At 40.5% G+C, this 16,306-nt stretch overlaps 1 protein-coding gene across 2 annotated transcripts in view; it reads left to right on the top strand.

The window, feature by feature from the left end:
- The first annotated feature begins 4,395 nt into the window (after positions 1 to 4,395).
- tm2d1 (TM2 domain containing 1) overlaps positions 4,396 to 16,306 on the top strand; it is a 37,960-nt gene continuing 26,049 nt past the window's right edge. Inside the window, exons 1-4 of one of the 2 annotated variants that reach the window (XM_059031966.1) lie at positions 4,396 to 4,576; positions 5,230 to 5,299; positions 7,150 to 7,258; positions 16,137 to 16,228. In XM_059031966.1, the coding sequence (XP_058887949.1) occupies positions 4,442 to 4,576; positions 5,230 to 5,299; positions 7,150 to 7,258; positions 16,137 to 16,228 (406 nt within the window). In that variant the 5' untranslated portion in view covers positions 4,396 to 4,441. The remainder of the gene's footprint in view (positions 4,577 to 5,229; positions 5,300 to 7,149; positions 7,259 to 16,136; positions 16,229 to 16,306) is intronic. The other variant, XM_059031965.1, reaches the window with a different exon arrangement.

Below are 16,306 nucleotides of genomic sequence, written 5' to 3'. Positions count from 1 at the left end.
CCTCATGTTCAACAATATCACAGGAGCTAATACATCTTATAAAACTGCAGAGACAAAATGCTAGTTCCGGTAAAAATCAGTTTATAAAACTGTAGAGACAAAATGATCGTTCCGGTAAAAATCATTTCCAGTATTTATTATAGTATCTGAATTCGTGTTAAAGGAGGAGGGGTGGGGCATTTACACCTAATTACTTTTTGGTGTAAAAAAGGCTATCCTGTTGAAAATGCAGATTACTGAAAACTTGAACTAAATGTAGTCATGATGAGTTATTGCTGTATGAGATTTCAGTTTATATAAAAATCAGTTATTGCTACTTTACTCAAAAAATAAAACAAGTTGATGTTTAAAAATATGATTTAAAAAAAATAAAAGGTAATGTGTTTCTCAAATGGGGCCAAAGGTTTTGATTTTATAACATCAATCAAGAGATATTGATTAAGTAAACTACAACAAAACTAGGGTTGCCAGATTTGTGAAAAAACTGGATTTTTTTTCTTCAGTTCTTTGATGCTGTAGCAACTCTGAAGCAGTTAAAATAAATATATAATACACAAGCATAATTTAAAATGAAACATGGGTGTGTGTGTGTGCGTTTGTGTGTGTGTGTGTATATATATTAGAAGGGTGTGTGTATCAGCACTAAAAGAAAGTTTACAACCTTTTCTTAACCGGGGTACCTTGTCCTGGGAAAAAATGTATAAAAAAAGAACCGTTCCAGCCGTAAATGTACAGAAAGGATAAAGACGGCAACTCCCAAAAATCCAGGTCCACAATCAAAGTTTCAACAAAACAAAGTTTTTATTCTTACAAAAATTAGGTTATGCATTTCAACAATATGTAATTTCCCATTAAACCCCCCAACAACAGTAGAATCTTATTTTTTATTCTGACTGACAACACTTTTCATATTATTTATTTATTTAGTTAGTTGTTTATTTGGCAGACGCTTTTATCCAAGGTGATTTAAAGGAAACAGTGTAGATGCAACAAGTTAGGATTAAAACAAGTTATATCTACAATGACATATTAGTAGTGCGATAGTGCATCAGCTGAGGCTCCAGTAATGTGATGCTAAGGTCAGGCAAGTCCAGTGCCTAGTAGTAGGAGGGGTAGCTCAAGAGTTCTACAAGTGCAGTCTAAACAGGTTTACCCCTATTTGGCTGTTAAATGCATTTTCTCCACTAGCCAACAGAGAAATGAAAACAGTGGCCCATCATAGTTTATTCTAATACACGTAACTGTTACACACTGCCAGAGTATGTTTAAAAATGCACTGTATACAAGACCACGTCACTAACATATTTTGCATACAATACTTTATAAAAACAAAGTTGTAAGGCAGGAGAAAGGCAAACAAAGATGAAGCACATCTTTGAAGTTATTTACAAAGAAGTTATTTACAAACCGCTAACCAAGATCATGCAACAGTCTCTTGACACAGGGGTTGTACTGACAGACTAGAGAATTGCAAATGTAATACTGATCCACAAAAGGGGAGACAAAACCGAACCAGGTAACTACAGACCAATAAGCCTGACTTCTATTATATGTAAACTTATGGAAACTATAATAAGATCCAAAATGGAAAATTACCTATATGGTAACAATATCCTGGGAGACAGTCAGCATGGTTTTAGGAAAGGGAGATCGTGTCTAACTAACCTACTTGACTTTTTTGAGGATGCAACATCGACAATGGATAACTGCAAAGCATATGACATGGTTTATTTAGATTTCCAGAAAGCTTTTGACAAAGTCCTGCATAAAAGATTAATTCTCAAACTGAACGCAGTAGGGATTCAAGGAAATGCATGCACATGGATTAGGGAGTGGTTAACGTAGAAAACAGAAAGAACTGATTAGAGGAGAAACCTCAAAATGGAGCGAGGTAACCAGTGGAGTACCACAGGGATCAGTATTAGGTCCTCTGCTATTCCTAATCTACATTAATGACTTAGATTCTGGTATAGTAAGCAAACTTATTAAATTTGCAGATGACACAAAAATGGTGGCAAACACTGTTGCAGCAGCAAAGGTCATCGAAAATGATCTAGACAGCATTCAGAACTGGGCAGACACATGGCAAAGTGTAAGGTACTGCACGCAGGCAATAAAAATGTGCATTATAAATATCATATGAGAGATACTGAAATTGAAGAAGGGATCTATGAAAAAGACCTAGGAGTTTATGTTGACTCAGAAATGTCTTCATCTAGACAATGTGGGGAAGCTATAAAAAAGGCCAACAAAATGCTCGGATATATAGTGAAAAGTGTTGAATTTAAATCAAGGGAAGTAATGTTAAAACTTTACAATGCATTAGTAAGACCTCATCTAGAATATTGTGTTCAGTTCTGGTCACCTCGCTACAAAAAGGATATCGCTGCTGTAGAAAGAGTGCAAAGAAGAGCGACCAGAATTATCCCAGGTTTAAAAGGCATGTCATATGCAGACAGGATAAAAGAACTGAATCTATTCAGTCTTGAACAAAGAAGACTAAGCGGCAATCTGATTCAAACATTAAAAATTCTAAAAAGTATTGACCTGAAAAAAGAAACAAGGACCAGAGGTCACAAATGGAGATTAGATAAAAGGGCATTCAGAACAGAAAAAGGAGGTACTTTTTTTACACAGAGAATTGTGAGGGTCTGGAACCAATTCTCCTATAATGTTTTGAAGCTGACACCCTGGGATCTTTCAAGAAGCTGCTTGATGAGATTCTGGGCTACTAAGATACTAACAACCAAACAAGCCAGATGTGCCGAATGGCCTCCTCTCATTTGTAAACTTTCTTATGTTCTTATGTTCTTATGTACTGTACATCCTATATAGACTTAATTTGCTAAACTAAATATAGGAATCTGGGAATTGTAGTTTATCTTGTACAAGCTGAAAGGTGTTTCCAATCAGCATGTCAACAACTCTGCCTTCACATTTACCTTTGGTTTAATGGGACTAAACAGTGATTTTCCAGGGATTTTGGTTTAATGGGACTAAACAGTGATTTTCCAGGGATTTTCCATGCTATCAAGCAGCAATGCAGTTTCTTTCTTGTCTACCTTCCCAGATGTTTTTTTTAATTTTCCTACCATTATGATGGATTTCTTTTTATTCTGGTCAATATCTTCTTCCATTCACTTCACATAATCGCACTTACTCAGTAAAGCAGTGCTCAGGGATCTTAAAACCAGGGATCGGACTACGTCATCTGCCATTGCTAGTACTGTACTGTGTGTGATTATATAGCAGATAAGAGTAACGGAGGCTTGTCTCCTCTGATGAGAAAAACTCTCTGGACCCGTCCAAATAAAAGCTGTGCTAGATCACGTGATCTGATACTGCTGGTACTGTGGTTAATAGCAGAAAGGAGTTTATAACGGAGCCTTGCCTCCTCCTCTATGTTGAATGTAGGGTTTAGGTTAATTTGTAATTTTTTCTTGCATTTTAGACAATATTTTTGTTTTATTGAACATTATTATATTATAATGCTACACATCTATCTATCTATCTATCTATCTAGATAGATAGATAGATAGATAGATAGATAGATAGATAGATAGATAGATAGATAGATAGATACAGTAGTAGTCAAAAGTTTACATACCCCAATGGAAAATTATAATTTTTAGAAATTTTTCGAAAGCAAAGAATTATAGGAAAAATCTTTTGTAGCAAAAGTTTTTCTTTTGGGGATGAGGGAAAAAAAGTTACAAGAAATAGATGTCTACAATTATTTATTTCAGCAATTGTTTTGCAAAACTCCAAATGTGCTAATGCAAAAGTATTCATACCCTGACAAGGAAAATGAAATTAATAGCTAGTTGAGGCACCTTTAGCAATGATAACCTCTTTAAACGATGAGGATATTTGTCAATAAGCTTTTGGCATAATTCTTTAGTGATTTTTGGCCATTCTTCAACGCAGAATTGTTCCAGTTCATTCAAATAGCGAGGACTTCTCTTGTGCATAGCCTTCTTCAGCCCATACAAAAGATTCTCAATCAGATTTAGATCGGGACTTTGACTAGGCCATTCCAGAACCTTGATTTTATTCTTCTTTAACCATTGTGAAGTAGATTTTAATGTGTTTGGATCGGTGTTGTGTAGGGTTAAAAGGAAACTTAGCCGGTGGTTCTTCCAAGATAAAATAAATAAATAAATAAATACATTAAAGAAATTATCCATGGTCCAGTAAGGTAAACAGAATATTAATTATAAAATTGTCAATACAAAACAGCAAACCACCTGTTTCCAATCAGAGCAGAACGTTAAGGCTGAACACTGGGACAATCCCAGCTATCCCGGGACGCCTGGTAACCCTCAAGAAAAAACGTAATGAACTTCATTTGCAGATCAGTTGCTATCGAAGAGAAATTGTGTACTGCCTCTTTAAAATCAGAGTGCGTTCGCGAGTCACGTGAGAGGACAATTGTTCCGACATGGCTGCTTCCAGGAAACTAAAGCTGTGTTTATCTCCGTTTTTATGTTTCTTATTCTATCGCATTTGTTGCACACTGGATGCAGTTTCGGCAGGAGAGGTTGAAAAATGCATCGAGCTTCGACTGGGACAATATCCTTTTTTTCTGTAAAATAATTTGACGATCGTTTTAAATGATCAAGGGTGCATGTACTGTGCGGCCTCAGAAGAATCCATTCATATTGCTGGCTGTCTATTGAAAATAATTACCAGTAGGATATTTCAATTCAAAACTGCGTTTATGATTTTAAATACAAAACTGTAGCGAGCAGCGTATACCTTTCTTTCCTGTACTGGTCATGATTAAGATCTATATAATTACTGTGCCTTCTAGTTCTAGTTCAGTACGATTTGATTACTGAATTAACACGACTGGAGAATCTAGAACTACCTTCAATGAAGTACACCCAAAGTTTTAAAAATATATTTCCCTACAGCCTGCATTGCGTTAGTTACAGTTATACTGCTTCCCGCATAATTGTGCAACTGAGCATGTTATTTCTAATGCATTTTCAACACTTGCTAAAAAAACAGAAATGGCTGCAAGACGACGCCATTTCCCTAAGTAATGTCTAAATGTGTTGTTTCTTGTGGATTGTTTTGTTCAAGCATGGTAATAACTGTAAGCGTAAATCGTTTTAAATAGGGCAGAATGGATAATACAATAGGTTTACAGACTTAGAATCAGTTTAGCACGAATGGTGTGTCCACAAAATATGGAACACTTTCCTTATTGTATATAATACATATAAATGTGACCCTCCTAAAATAAACCATACAACGCAAGAACCTGAAGATTGCAGCAGTGTTACAGCAAATGGTATGTTTAAGTATATGATTGTTTGTTTCCCTGATTACAGCAGAAGTTTTAACCTGATAATATTTGAATAGACAAAAGAAAAACCTATTGTTATATTTTAAGGTGAGCATTGCGATCACCCATAAGGTGTTCTTTGTTGACATAACATTGTTATTATTTATTTATTATTTATTTATTTAGCAGACGCCTTTATCCAAGGCGACTTACAGAGACTAGGGTGTGTGAACTATGTATCAGCTGCAGAGCCACTTACAATTACGTCTCACCTGAAAGACGGAGCACAAGGAGGTTAAGTGACTTGCTCAGGGTCACACAATGAGTCAGTGGTTGAGGTGGGATTTGAACCGGGGACCTCCTGGTTACAAGCCCTTTTCTTTAACCACTGGACCACACAGCCTCCTCCATGTTAACCCCATAAGGTACATAAGGAATTGAGCGCTTGTACAGTCGGTTTCTTCTTAAAATACATTTTAGAGCGACTCAAGTATCACAAGGAAACTGACCATTTGGATGACCAGTTCCAACCTGTCAGAATTTTAAACCCTGTTTCATACACCTCATTGCAAAAATGTGAAAGTAGTATCATTTTTTTTAAAGAACACCCCTCACACCATGATAGGCTGTTGGAAGAATCACTCTCTCATGCCATTCTTACAAATCTCACATATTAGTAGCAAGCAAGGCAGTGGTATTAAGGGTTAGAGAATACAGGCCCACTCCGTAGTTAATGTATGGCATGGGAAATGTGGAAAATCAGACCATAAATGTTTCTTGTTAAAGTTTGATCTTTGTTATACAAATCGTATACACATTATTAAATATATTGGTATCACTGAATAGATTACCATCTCCCCTATAGAAATATGCAACACAGAAGGCCATCTCAGGTCATTACCCACAATGTTATTCATTTTCTAGGAGAACCATTAGAATATATATGTGTGTCTTCTAAAAAATGAGAAGAGGAATGTAATCAAATAGAAGTTCCATCAGTGCAGTGGTACCACAAGCATTATCCATTTACTTCTACTGCAGAAAAAAAAAAACTGGGTGGGATGTTTGGTCTTCATGTTCTCCCAATAATAGGTTTCTACAGCAATGATTGTGTGAGATTTTATATATATATATATATATATATATATATATATAATTACTCAATAACTGACAGACAAATAAAGCACGGCTGAGATGACACTAACGATACCTGTTCCAAAACCACTGCTTACAGATTGAACATTTACACAGATGCTGTACTTGCAGAAAAAATGCTGAATGACTGGGTGAAGCACGTGTTTCTATTTGACCCAAAAAGTGATTTTACTAAGTGGTGACTGCCGAAACTGGTACAGGCAGTCCTTAGCCAGAAACCCATTTTTGAGGGTAAAATGAGAAGGGCATCATACCCAGTCATTCCGCATTGGTTGTAAGTGGATCATATTTGGGGTACCACTGCACTTGTGGGACAGACTGCTCATTAAAATGTACTGCATAGTTCTAATGAGGATGTGATTATGTTTTCAGGGATAGCAAGATATTTAGTGAGCAATAGAAGCAAGTAAGTGAGGTTATTTGGCAGCAATCTCCCCTTCCCCAGTTTTATAGCTTTTCTAGAAAAAGGAGCACATTTTGGAGTTTGGGGTACCATTCTACTTTAGAGGTATAATGTAAATTAAAATCTTTGGCATATTTTTAAAGAGGAGACAATTATCTATTCCGAGGTACCAAGAATTTTTGTTTTCTTGCTGGAAATTGTCTGTTTCCATAATTTGTGTTGGTACTGTATGTTAAAAAAAGGCTTTGATATTTGATGTAGGAAATGTCAGATTTCTTAACTTTCCTTCTGCTTTCAGTTCCTTGTTTTCCTGCCCCTAACATTTCATGCCGAGATTACAAAGGGACTGAGATCAACTTCAATGGATCACAAATTGGATTTTACAAACCTATTCCATGTCGAAATGTGTGAGTAAAGAAATGTATTTCTACAAAATAAATTGAAATTGATCTACTCTAGACTTAGGGTAACACAGCCTCCTCTCCCAGTATTAACCAGCCTATGTATTTATTATTTGCAAAGTGAATCTGGATGTTACTCACTGAGACCAATAAAGATCTGGAGCCAGAGGCAGCACGTTTCAGACAAATACTGTACAGGGTTTCTGTTGGGAAATGTATTGCCACAGCTGTCCTTGTTCTTTCAGCGTTTATTCAAATGATTTTACGGGACAGCTCTAAACACCCATCACATACAAAACAATATTGTGAATATAATGGGAGAGATCAACCTTCTTGTTATAGTAAACATATAGTATAGGAAGATACAATTGAGGCAGAGTTGGCAGCTATTTTTTTTATTCCTGTTGCTTCTAGTTCCAACTGCAATAAAAACAGGGCCACAACTGTCTTGTTTAACCTAGCCAGATGTGATCTTTTTCTGTGTATCTCTTGTAGATCTCACCTCTTTATAAGGCTACTCCTTTTATGCTAACTTGGCCTTTTTTCTACAAAGGATACAAATTCACCAGTAACCAGGTCATATCAGTTTAGCATTAGTAAGTACGGACATTTAGAAATGTTTGTCAGGTATTCCCACAGTTCACTTTTTAGCATTTGAAATAAAAAAATAAATCACAAATGTTTTTCTGTTTAAGAAGCGTAAGAAGTTGAAATGTGAGAAACAATATTATTAGTGAATGTAATCTGATCTCGGTTAATAACAAGGATTACCAGATTAAATCGTCTGTGATTACTACGTGGCAATCTAATTGAACACATGCAATGTCATCTACAGTATTAAACACTCAACAGTGCTGAATTTAGAAATGCTAAACATATACAGTCAATGAAAACTTCATAAGAAGACATTAAAAAAGACTTCTTGTTAATGGTTTGTAATTGAATGTATGATGTTTCTTTTAACATATAAAATACAGTTAATAATCTATGTACTGTACATCGATACAGTATATAAGAATATATATAGATAGCTAGATAGATGGCTATATATATATATATATATACAGTATATATATATATATATTTTGATAGTGATGGTACAGAATATAGATGCAGCAAGCTAAACTACATATGCAATCCAAGTCACAATCTGTCATTAAAATCAGTGCACTCACACACAGAGGGTCCTTCATTGTCACTTAATAATCACACAATACCTGCAAGATAGGAGGCTAGCCGTGTATGATACAAGTGTGGTGAAGACTGGTGCAAAGTCAAGGCAGTTATCATGATCACCATGTAGAGAGTGACAGACAGACAATTGGACATGACAAGTAAGGGTCCCCACTGAATCCAGTTTTTAACACTAATTATTGGCTAATACAGTACATAATTATGGGCATAGAAAATGAGACCATTTAAATGATAAAGCATGCAATAGAAGCCAGATCAGTAGGAGCTCGGAACTCCTGCCTACAGCACTGCTGTCTGAAGCCTCAAATTCACTACCGTAGCATTTGAATAAAGTCTAAAAATTGTCTTTTCTAGGTTACATTAATTTTCGAACACATATTATAAAATCTTGAAAAAGCATCTACAGTTTGGAGTAAGCATGTTTTACATGGGTTTGATCAGTATACTGTTTTTTAATAAAGGCTGTTTTATCAATCGCATTGCCCCAAACTTTTTAACTATTTTCCCTAAGAGACATGTTTATTTTTATATAAAACATGTGGCATTGTCTTGGGGCAAGGCGATAGAAGAGCCAGCCATAAATAACTAATACACAGTCGTCACCGCTTAGATTCACCCGCAGTAAGCGATGGATGGTATAAACTCCCACACAATAACCTGACATTCAAAATGTCACCAGTACAGTAATCAAAACAAACAAGCGTGTATGCAGTTAAAAAACTTTATTAAAACACTCATTACACTAATAAAAAATACTTATTAAAACCTGTGAATTTAATAAAAAGTACAGTAATCCGTCGCGTATCCAACTGATGGGACCAGAGTAAGGGCGGAAATGTACAAAGCGGATAAATGAATCCTGTTTTAAATCCCATTATACACAGCTTTAACAATTACTGTACTATATTATTATTGTTTTGAGATTCAGCTTTTATTAGGGGGCTCCCCTAAATCCCTTGTTTAGAAAGGTACAGGGTATTAATGCTTGTGACAGAGTAGCCATCTGCCATGTGGATGCGTGCATTCGCTGCTGAGTGACAGGCAGGAGATCGTGATAGAGGTTGAAGTTGATACGCCCCATATGCGAACAGGATTTATTTACATATTGTAGCGCTGAGCAGCGGGGTTTCCAGGATATAATGAGGCAGATAACAGTTGTGGTTCAAAGCAGTAGGAAACCTCTGTATTTATTATTTAATTCCTCTCCACTCACTCACAAACTCAACCTCTTAACTCTCTCTCAATTCTCCCGCCACCGGATCCCGCTTCTCTCTTTCAAACTGTCATCTCCACACACACACCCAAGTCCCTCCCCCTTCCTCACTCTGTGGTCCAACACTCCCTATCTCTGACTGGTCGTGTCAGACCTGCTCCCACCCCCTCAGTGACACACTCACACACAGGCAGTCTTTCAGCTCTAAGCCACACAAGCACCGAAACACACAGAACACTAACAGATCTGAACAAGAATAACACAGTTTACAAACACACGTTATTTACAGAGTACTCCCATCCTCTTCCCCAGTCCATTATCAGGTCCATTCCCACATTGTCCCCAGCTTTTTGAAGCAATGTTGCATTGTTTGCTGACTGACAGAGTTCCAAGCATGCTTTAGCAAGCGCACAGCATCTAAGAGAGTCATTTTATTTACACTGAATTTTCGTGCTGATGCTCATCGCTTTTCTCTTTCCAGCCATGCTTGCTTGCTTTTGCAGTCTGTGCTGTTTATTGAAACTGTAAATAAGTCTGACACTGCGTACATGGATTAACTTGCCAAGGTACAGTACGGGGGTCATTTCTCAGTAATGAGGTACAAACACCTGATTGATCCATCTGTCAAGCTTTTTTACTACAGTAACGTTGCCTTTTTTATAGAAGTCTATGTGAATCACAAGGTAATGAGGTGAAAACAGCTGCATGGTGGATTAGTAAGAGTGATTACTACAGTATAAGCAGTGCGTTTGTTATTGAAATCTATGTGAATGGTACATAAGATCCAAACAGCTGAATTTGCCCGAAATATACGGCATGCTTAACACGGTATAAACAATGCCTTTGTTATTGAAATCAATGGGAATGGCAAACGCTATTTGTCCGATATAAATGGCTACCCGAAATAACCCTGTACGGTGTAAGTGGTGGCGACTGTATATACAGGTGTGGGTGAGGGCATTTTCATGTTGGATGCAGTGTGTAAAATGCATTATCCCAAAACCATTATTTATATAAAAAGTGTGAAATTACCTTGGGGCAATACATTCTTCACATAAGAATGACTGGTGACATCATTATAATACTCAATAGAAATAAGTAATTTGCCTTGCTCCAAACATACATTTTGTCTATGCAGTATAAAAATGATCAATTATGGTGGGGCAATACACTGATAAAACAGCCTTAATTAAAAAACTGTACATTACTGTGACAAGCTGGCTTTAGTGGTTACGTCAGACCAGAAAGGAGTACACAGATAGACGGTAGTTGGTGGTGAATCTGAGACGCTGTTGCGCTCAGTGAGTTTATTGTAAAATAAAAGGTTTAAACAGAAAACAGGACAGGGCACTTGCGGCCAAAATAAACAGACAAACGAAACGAACAGACACTAACAAACAGGGACGAACACTAAACAAACACGTACCATGTAGCAATTGCTTCTTTTTATTTCTCTCCTCACTCTGTCCCGTCCCTTCTCCCTGAACACACAACCCCAAGTGAGTGAAACATGCATCTATATTTACTGTTGTGCCGGGATTCAATTACTAATTAATTATTCACTTGAATCCCAGCACGGGAACTAATTCTGTGCAACCCCGTGCTCACATATTATTAAATACTTTAAATGCACGTGAAGTGAAGTGCAATCCCCGTGCCTAAATACAATTATACATTTTAAATAACTCGTGCTGCACACACCCATTTATATCCCGTGCAGCCATGCCTATACACCAACATTAACACAGCACACGTAACATATAACACAGAAATGCACACGGGCGGGGCACATTGCCACATATAGCCCCCCTTGTGCGCAGCACACATGGCCTCAACGGCCACCTCCCCCCTTAAAATCCCCAAAGTCTCGCTCAAAGTCCTGGGCCAAGAACAGGGACTTCAAGGGGTTCATGGGCGGCAATGTTGCCAGTAGCCAGGCTGCTACTGGCCATGCTGTCAGCAGACGTGCTGACAGTGGGGCGAGTTTCTCATCCCGCTGTACCCCTGACAGCAGAAAGGCTGCTGGGGTTGGTGGTCTCCAGACCTCCCCCACCTTCTTCAAAGCCGGCAGCTCCCTTTTGTGGGGCTCCGGCCACAGTACTTCCGGCAGTGAAAGTGCTGCAGTGGGAGCAGGTCTCCTGACCTCCTCCACGATCTCAAGCAGCGAAACTGCTGCTGGGGTTGGTGGTCTCCGGACCTCCCCCCCCTTCTTCGTGGCTGGCAGCTCCCCTTGGTGGGGTTCTGGCCACAGTACTTCCTGCTGCGATGCAGAGCACCAGGCAGCCCCAGGCGATGCGGAGCACCAGGCAGCCCCGGGTGATGCGGAGCACCAGGCAGCCCCGGGTGATGCGGAGCACCAGGCAGCCCCGGGTGATGCGGAGCACCAGGCAGCCCCGGGCGATGCGGAGCACCAGGCAGCCCCGGGCGATGCGGAGCACCAGGCAGCCCCGGGTGATGCGGAGCACCAGGCAGCCCCGGGCGATGCGGAGCACCAGGCAGCCCCGGGCGATGTGGAGCACCAGGCAGCCCCGGGCGAAGCTAGGCAGGCATCCTTGGGCGAAGCGAGGCTGGCATCCTTGTGCGAAGCGAAAATCAGCTGCAGCTCCTCTGGTGGTGGAAGTGGGAGCGGCAAGCAATCTTCCCACAGCGTTGAAGACGGAACCAGCAGGTATTCACCCTCTGCTGGTGGAGGTGGGAGGGGGAAGCAGTCCTCCCACGACGGTGAAGGCGGAACCAACAGGTATTCACCCTCCTCTGGTGGAGGTGGGAGGGGTAAGCAGTCCTCCCACGATGGTGGAGGCGGAACCAGCAGGTATTCACCCTCTGCTGGTGGAGGAGCAGAGGCAGCTCCTGCTGCTCTGCTCCTGCCGGTGGAGGTGATGGAAACAGAGGCAGCTCCTGCTGCTCCTCTCCTGGTGGAGGTGGTGGAGGCAGAGGCAGCTCCTGTTGCTCTGTTCCTGCCGGTGGAGGCAGAGGCAGCTCCTGCTGCTCTGCTCCTGGTGGTGGTGGAGACAGAGGCAGCTCCTGCTGCTCTCCTCCTGGTGGAGATGGTGGAGGCAGAGGCAGCTCTGCTCCTGGTGGAGGTGGTGGAGGCAGAGGCAGCTCCTGCTGCTCTGCTCCTAGTGGCGGAGGTGGGAGCAGCGTGTAGTCTCCTGGCGGCAGAGGTGGGAGCAGCGTGTAGTCTCCTGGCGACGGAGGTGGGAGCAGCGTGTAGTCTCCTGGCGACGGAGGTGGGAGCAGCGTGTAGTCTCCTGGCGACGGAGGTGGGAGCAGCGTGTAGTCTCCTGGCGACGGAGGTGGGAGCAGCATGTAGTCTCCTGGTGACGGAGGTGGGAGCAGCGTGTAGTCTCCCCCTCTTGCAGAGGACTGGTGCGGCTCTGCCTCTCTTGCAGGGGACTGGTGCGGCTCTGCCTCTTGCAGGGGACTGGTGTGGCTCTGCCTCTCTTGCAGGGGACTGGTGCGGGTCTCCCTCTCTTGCAGGGGACTAGTGCGGCTCTGCCTCACTTGCAGGGGACTGGTGCGGCTCTGCCTCACTTGCAGGGAACTGGTGTGGGTCTCCCTCTCTTGCAGGGGACTGGTGCGGGTCTCCCTCTCTTGCAGGGGACTGGAGATGGGGATAGCAGGCATTTTCCCTCTGCTGGTGGAGATGGGGACAGCAGGCATTTTCCCTCTGCTGGTGGAGAAGGGGACAGCAGGCATTTTCCCTCTGCTGATGGAGATAGAAACAGCAGGCATTTTCCCTCTGCTGGTGGAAGCAGGCATTTTCCCTCTGCTGATGGAGATGGAGACAGCAGGCATTTTCCCTCTGCTGGTGGAGAAGGGGACAGCAGGCATTTTCCCTCTGCTGGTGGAGATGGGGACAGCAGGCATTTTCTCTCTAGCCCAGTGAGGGTGCAGGTAGGTGTGGCTCCTCCTACTTGGAATTCAACCTGCTGGGGCAGTCCCATAGCGGCAGCCAAGTAGTTGATTACCATGGCTGCCGGGTTCACAAAGGGCACTGGGTAGTAGTGTTGTTCCCAGTGTTCCCAATGTTCCCCATCTCTGGCCCACAGCAGGTCAACAACCTTCGGGAGGTCCTCCCAGTTCAACTCTGGGTCCGACACCCAGTCCAGTATCTCCTCAGAGGATGGGAAAGGCTCTGTCTCCTCCCTCCTGGGGTGTGGATGCTCCGGAACCTCTCTCCATTCCTGCTGTTGCTGTCTTCTGCCGTGTTTTCCCATTATTATTATTATTTTTTTTAAACAGTCCTGTTTGTTTTTATTTATTTATTTATTTATTTATTTATTTATTTCTTTCCCCCCACAGTACTCTTTCTGGCCTGAGTCTCAGAGGCGCTGTTGTCCCGGTTCTGACACCACGTGTGACAAGCTGGCTTTAGTGGTTACGTCAGACCAGAAAGGAGTACACAGACAGACGGTAGTTGGTGGTGAATCTGAGATGCTGTTGCGCTCAGTGAGTTTATTGTAAAATAAAAGGTTTAAACAGAAAACAGGACAGGGCACTTGCGGCCAAAATAAACAGACAAACAAAACGAACAGACACTAACAAACAGGGACGAACACTAAACAAACACGTACCACGTAGCAATTTTTTCTTTTTATTTCTCTCTCTCCCGTCCCTTCACCCTGAACACACAACCCCAAGTGAGTGAAAATGCACGTGAAGTGAAGTGCAATCCCCGTGCCTAAATACAATTATACATTTTAAATAACTCGTGCTGCACACACCCATTTATATCCCGTGCAGCCATATCTATACACCAACATTAACTCACCACACGCGACATACAACACAGAAATGCACACAGGGGCGGGGCACATTGCCACAATTTGCCACAAAGGGAAATAACATAGATTCATTATTTATCAATCCCATGTAAAACATGCCTACTCCAAACTGTAGATGCTTTTTCAAATAGATATGATTCTATAATATATGTTGAAAAATGAATGCATACTAGAAAATAACATTTTTGGACTTTATTCAAACGCTACGGTAGTGAATTTGAGGCTTCAGGCAGTAGTGCTGTTGGCAAGAGTTCAGAGTTCCGCCTGTTCTGGCTTTTCCCTTGTGCCATCATAAACTTCTAATGCTGCCATGGCATTGAAGAACAGTGTTATAGCAAATCACTTCCGAGTCTATTTTGTTTGTTTCAGTAATATAGATGATTCGATTTCTAAGATGTGATTGCTGTGAGCAATACGAGAAATGGGGAAACAAGCCTAAATCCGTTTTGTATTAATTCTTTAAAATCAGAAAACAGAACACACTTGATTTTTTATTTTTCTGCTCAAAAAGAGAAAACGAAAAAGGAGTCGTTTTCCAATTTCCGCTTCAAAAAGAGAAAACGATTGGACTGAATGTACACGTACTGTACATCTGTGTAAAATCATTTTTGCATTGTAGAGAAAGTAAAATGGATGCAATCCTTGAATTACAGGATACACCTGGACAGTACTTCTACTGTATGTACTGTAATTGAGTTTTTTTTAAGTATTCAAATAATCATACCTTTTTGTAGATACAATATTGATTTGACAGTACCTATGTAGTCCAGTACACTGTATAATCAGACACAATTTTCCGGTCCCAAGAGATGCCAGATTAGACACGATTTACTGTACCATATGTGGCATAATCAGCAGTTTACATCACCCAAGAAATTTCTGTCAAATATTCTCACAATTTAACTTTAGCCTTCAAAATCAGAGATGTTTTTGTTTGATGCTTTGAAAGAGAAGGCTTTTTCTGTGTAACTCTTCTCATAGTGGAAGAAGGTGAAATGTGGGAAAAAACTGAATGTAATCTGATGCAGTTTTATGATAACATTTTTAAAAAAGATCTACAATGTACTTTTACATCACTCGAGAGGCTTGGATATACAGGCATGTGACATCACTGAAATGTATAGTAAAAGACAAGCCTATATTTACAGTGGTATGAAAAAAGGAAATGTCTGAGGGGGCCAGAAAACCAGGAAGTTTTAAATACAGTACATTTCAATTTGATACAGGAATGTGTTTGTGAAAATACCCCTATCATTGCTTTAAGATTTTAAGATTAAGCATATCCTGTTTATCTGCTGTTAAATATGTTGTTTCACTAAGGATTGAAACATTTTATTTGCTTACAATGTGGATTTTGAAACCATGTCACTAGGTTTCTATCTGATAATATCTTTCTATCATCCTTTGCATTGGATGCTCATTAGATAACTTGCACCATTAATGTGAGTTGGAGGTTCTGCAAATCCATATCCTACCAGGAACTTAACTGAAAAGGATTTCATCTTGATGTGCTGCTGATGGAATTGAACCAACCTGGTTTCAAATCGCTTTCAAGTCAGTCCCAGTGGCAGATGGAAATGTAACATGGTTAAACTTGGATTCTGCTAACGTGTTCTCCTGTTTAAAACATTAAAACCATAACCAATCCATAGAAATTCAATAATGTTGATTCCTTTTCCTTTTTATTTAGAAATGGTTATTCATACAAAGTAGCAGTGGCCTTGTCTCTGTTCCTGGGATGGCTGGGAGCTGACAGGTTTTATTTAGGATATCCAGCTTTAGGTGAGTACATATGCACTTCATTTCAGTGACAGTAACTCTTCTACCCTCAGCAGTATCCCCTACTCCTGTCTACAGGCA

This window comes from Acipenser ruthenus, chromosome 10 (assembly GCF_902713425.1).
Source record: "Acipenser ruthenus chromosome 10, fAciRut3.2 maternal haplotype, whole genome shotgun sequence".
In the NCBI taxonomy this organism is placed as follows: domain Eukaryota; kingdom Metazoa; phylum Chordata; class Actinopteri; order Acipenseriformes; family Acipenseridae; genus Acipenser; species Acipenser ruthenus.
The sequence above is the reverse complement of the archived record's forward strand: the minus strand, read 5'-3'. Positions and strand labels throughout refer to the sequence as shown.